Source organism: Tupaia chinensis, unplaced genomic scaffold, assembly GCF_000334495.1.
Source record: "Tupaia chinensis unplaced genomic scaffold, TupChi_1.0 Scaffold000287_1, whole genome shotgun sequence".
Taxonomy (NCBI): Eukaryota; Metazoa; Chordata; class Mammalia; order Scandentia; family Tupaiidae; genus Tupaia; species Tupaia belangeri.
The window spans coordinates 1,427,015-1,431,500 of NW_006159771.1; the positions used below are offsets into that span (position 1 = coordinate 1,427,015).

The 4,486-nt window shown below is 61.3% G+C and overlaps 1 protein-coding gene across 1 annotated transcript in view; it reads left to right on the forward strand.

Moving 5' to 3' along the window:
* The window catches only part of MED15 (mediator complex subunit 15), a gene marked incomplete in the record, with an annotated part of 93,357 nt that overhangs the window by 53,568 nt on the left and 35,303 nt on the right, over positions 1-4,486 (forward strand). Inside the window, 2 exon segments of the mRNA XM_014588575.2 lie at positions 1-271; positions 855-962. The exon segment at positions 1-271 is cut by the window's left edge and continues 77 nt beyond it. Coding sequence (XP_014444061.1) covers positions 1-271; positions 855-962 — 379 coding nt within the window.

Below are 4,486 nucleotides of genomic sequence, written 5' to 3' on the forward strand. Positions count from 1 at the left end.
GCAGCAGCAGCAGCAGGCTTTGCAGGCCCAGCCACCAATACAGCAGCCACCAATGCAGCAGCCACAGCCTCCCCCGTCCCAGGCCCTGCCCCAGCAGCTGCAGCAGCTGCATCACCCCCAGCACCATCAGCCGCCGCCACAGGCCCAGCAGCCACCCGTTGCTCAGAACCAGCCGCCCCCCCCCCCGCCACAGTCTCAGGCCCAGCCTTTGGTGTCGCAGGCTCAAGCCCTCCCTGGACAGATGTTGTACGCCCAGCAACAGCTGAAATTTGTGAGTACCCAAGGCCCCTGGCAGGCATGCACGGTCACTTGCAGCCAGCAGCTCTGTCTGGGTGCTATCTGAGGCCCTTCGGCTGTAGGCAGTGTGTGCTTTCTCCATGCACTGGGACCCCGGGCCACCCTTCCCCCTGCCAGGCTCCGTGTCACCTCCGTAGCTCGGCTCAGCGTGGAGTGAGCTTTCAAGGGCTGCTTGTGCACTCTGCCCGTGGTGCCCGATTTCCAAAGCTCCCTTAGAAGAACGGCAGGTGCAGGAACCAGCAGTTAGCCTAATGGCTATGTCGCTGGACTCCCACATAGTCGACCGTGGTTCACATCCCGGACCCGGTGGCTTAGAACTCACGCCGGGCGCATGTGCGTGCGTGCCCAAGATCCCAAGAGGAGAATGGAGGAGAAGGGATTGCGGCGTGACCATCCCCCCTGGGGGGTGATTTCTCGCTTTCTGTCTCTATGTCTCTGTCTGTCTGGTGAGCGCACATGCCCTTATAGCGATAACCTCTCAAAAAAAAAAAAACAACTGCAAGTGCTCTGTGCTCTGCCAGCGTGGCTGCAAGTTGCATTCTCTCTTCCTCCTCAAGGTCCGTGCACCGATGGTGGTACAGCAGCCCCAGGTGCAGCCCCAGGTACAGCAGCAGACAGCGGTGCAGACAGCTCAGGCTGCCCAGATGGTGGCCCCCGGCGTCCAGGTGAGGGCCTCGGGAGCAGGGCTTCTGCATTCCTGAGTGGGCGCATGCCTGCCCCGCACATGGAGCAGTGCGGTGAGGTCCTGGTCGGGCCGAGGCCGAGGGGGCGATGCAGGGGCTCCTCTCTCCCTTGCACTCTGTAAGACTTCCTTGGGGTCCTCGGGGTGGCCGTCCCTGCTCAGCCATGCCGGGGACCCACCGGCTGCAGAGCGCATCCTTTGTTGTCCTTGGTCCCTGCTGCCTGCGAGGTTCTGACCACATGTTGGAGAGGAAAGTGCTATGGTCTCGCCCTCACCTCCGCTGCCGTTGGAGCGTCTGAGTGCAGAGCTGGCCGGGATGGACGGCAGCCTGAGAAACCAGGGGAAGGACGGGAGCGGTGCTGAGAGCTAGGCTCCAGAAGCCACGCACAGTGGCACAGGCAGGCACCGCAGCAGGCCCGGGAGCGGGCGTCCTGGCGTTCTCTCGCACTCCGGGGCGTTGGCGCCGCCGTGTGGTGAGATGTGTGTCACTGCCACGTTGCTGAGCTCGCCCGGCCTGTGCTGCGTGTCTGTCGGATGTCAATGGGATGCAGGCGGCCCCGTCTAGCCCTTCCTGGTGTTGAGATTGAAGACCTAGGGTTTCCAGTGACTTCCGTTAGCCCCGCCTCCCACGTGTCGGGGCGAGGTGGGAGACGTGCAGCCTCAGGCGTGGCTCATCTGTCTCAGCGTGGTCGGGGGATGCTGCCGGTCCTGCCTCATGGGGGCATTGGCTTTCAAAGAGGGCGTGCTGGCTGGCGTGGGGGGCTGTTGCTCGTCCCGGCCTGCAGCTGGCACTGTGATCGCGGGTCCCTGCCGTCAGGAGAGTGCCTGCTAGTCACCCGCGAGCGTCTGAGCCAGGGCCTGGGCGCATGGCGCTGCGTGTCAGCACTTCAGAGAGGTGAGGTAGCCCGTCGATGTCAGCGTCGTTTCTCCGTGAGGCCTTCTGGCCCCGCCACATTGCCCCAGTCCCAGGTGTTGTTGAGAAGCCTGCTGGTCAGGGGAGCCGGCCTCGCAGGCCCCAACCCGTCCTTTCGCCCAGTGACCCTGGCCCCTTGCTCAGATGTGGCCTTGTGCAAAACACACCACAGACTTCACACTTGGAGAAGGGCTCTCTGTTCTGTGCGACCAGGTTGGCACCCTACAAACCACTGCCAAGCACCCGAGTATGTCCTCAGGCCTCCTGGGACCTGTGTTCCTAGTGACCACCAAGTCAGCAGAAGCCACTGCCTTGACTGCTTCATGACCCTGTCTCCCATCTCAGGACCACACTATGGAAACTGCACCTCTGGTTTGGCCCAGAGAAAGCAAGGCCTTCTCTTTCCATCCCATTGCTTGGCGTCTGGAAAGTGAGCGGCCACAGAGCCATGGCTGATGTGCCTCCAGCTCGAGGCGTGCCCCGCAGCATCACTGGCATCGCCCACCTCCCAGAAGCAGCACGCCTGCCATGCACTCAGCTCCCCGCCGAGCCGTGCACGGGACACGGCTCTGCCCCAGGCCAGCCACGTGGGAGTGTGGCCCTGGCAGTCCTCCAGTCAGCCGGGATCATGGATGCTCTCCATCCCGGCCGAGTACTGAGGACTAATGTGAGCTCAGGCGAGGTCAGGGCTTCCTCGGGAGACCGTGGGAGTCTCCAGTAGCTCGGGAGACTTGGTGTTTGGGGAGTGTGCCTTTGTCATCGTGAAGGGCATCGCCCGGCTGCCCGTTGGCACCTTGGCACCTGTGCTGCTGCAGGTGGATTCCACAGCACTGGGGCGCAGGGCGTCCCACGGGTGCTCGGGGCCTGGCCGTGTGTGGGGGACAGGCCCTCTGGACCCTTTGCGTCTGCCCTGCCGTGCTCGGTTCTGGGCCTGCCCGTCACCGCGCAGTTCCACTCAGGCAGCGGGCTGGCTACCTCAGTCCGTTCTCGCAGCGGCTGGGCCTCCAGGGCGTGGTCAGGTGACGAATCCGACAGGCCCTTCTGAGGGAGCGTCTTTGGGTCTGTGGCTTTCCTTTGAAACCTGGATTGGCACAGTGGACAGACTCATACTGTGACCCACAGACTGAAAGCGTCTGGTAACCACAGGAGATAGAAAGCAGAGAGCAATGTCGGTAAAAGCATTCCAGCGAGGAGCAACGTTTGGTGTCCCTCCTGGGCCCCTCCCATAGTCGAGGTCATGCTGTCCACAGGGTTTTGTTTTCATTTTTCTTTTAGAGGTTTTTGCTACAGGGTGCGTGCACTCACCAGAGAGACAGAGACAGAAAGCAAGAACTCACCCCCAAGGTGAGATGGCCACACCGCGATCTCTCCTCTGAGGATTTTGGACATGTATGCACACGCAGCCGACGTGAGTTCCAAGCTGCCGGGTGGGAACTGAACCACGGTTGGCCGTGTGGGAGTCCAGTGGTGTGACCGTCATGCCATCTGCTGGTCCCGCCACGAGGCTTTATGTGCTGCCCTTCCAAGTGAGCCCAGAAACGAAGCGTCCTCCTGTATGTAGAAGCCTCAGGCCGCCACCACTGTAGATGAGCTGTCTCCGACTACCGTCCCGTCCCTCGGCCTTGGGATCCTTTCCGATTCTGTGCTGTTAGCAGTGACGCCTCTCCACGTGTAGACAAGTTCTGAGTTGTTTCCTGAAGCCTCTCACAAGTGATCACCGGGTCACTTCGAGGACCCTCAGGTCCTATCAGCCACTGGTCTTCCCAGGAGGTCAGAGACGCGGCCTGCAGTTCCCCACGTGAGGCTTACACCATTGCCATCAGGGTGCAGTGACACTCGGCGGCATGTGCAGGCGTGGTCCCGCCAACCTGGGCCTGGGCCGGGCCCCTGAGCGGACGGCCCCAAGCGTCGCTTTCCCGGTCCGCTCTCAGCAGGAGAGGCGCCAGTCAAGCCCTCGCCGCTGCTGTGGTGGGGTAGGCGTGATGGGCGTCTGCCTGTCTACCTGGGGCGCGGTGTTCTAGGAGGACGGGCTCTCCTTTACCCTCTGTGACCTGTGCAACTGTGCAGGGCCATGTCACCCACGCTGGCGTTTCCTGGGACACAGCTACCCTCTCTTCCCAGTGGAACCAGGAGGGAGAGCACCTCCATTTGTGAGCAGTCCCTGTGCTTTGATCTTAACCGCCTGTTCTGATACGCGGGCACTTACCTAGAATTCACAAGTAAAATCGTCATCCAGGACACACCTTCCCTGTGGACGTGCGCATGGCACGGCCAGGAGCCCTCCGAACCGTGGCTGGAGGACCCTGCCCTCCCTCTGGGCCCCTCATGTGGGGCCCCGTAGCCTGGGGCAGGGGCCAGTCTTGAATTCATTTATGGTAGCCGTGTGTGGGGACCTAGCGAAAGGCAGTCACCTGACGGTTTGCGGCTTGTGGGCTGTCTAGTTCATCTGATCCTGGCCTTTCGTTGGAAGTTGTAGTTAAAAGAAAATGAGGTCTCTTTATCACAGGTTCTCGGTTGTAAGAAAACCAGCCAGCAGCAAATGAGATCAGAGCCTTTCACTTCTTTTTTTTTTTTTTTTTTGAGGGTTTTTAACT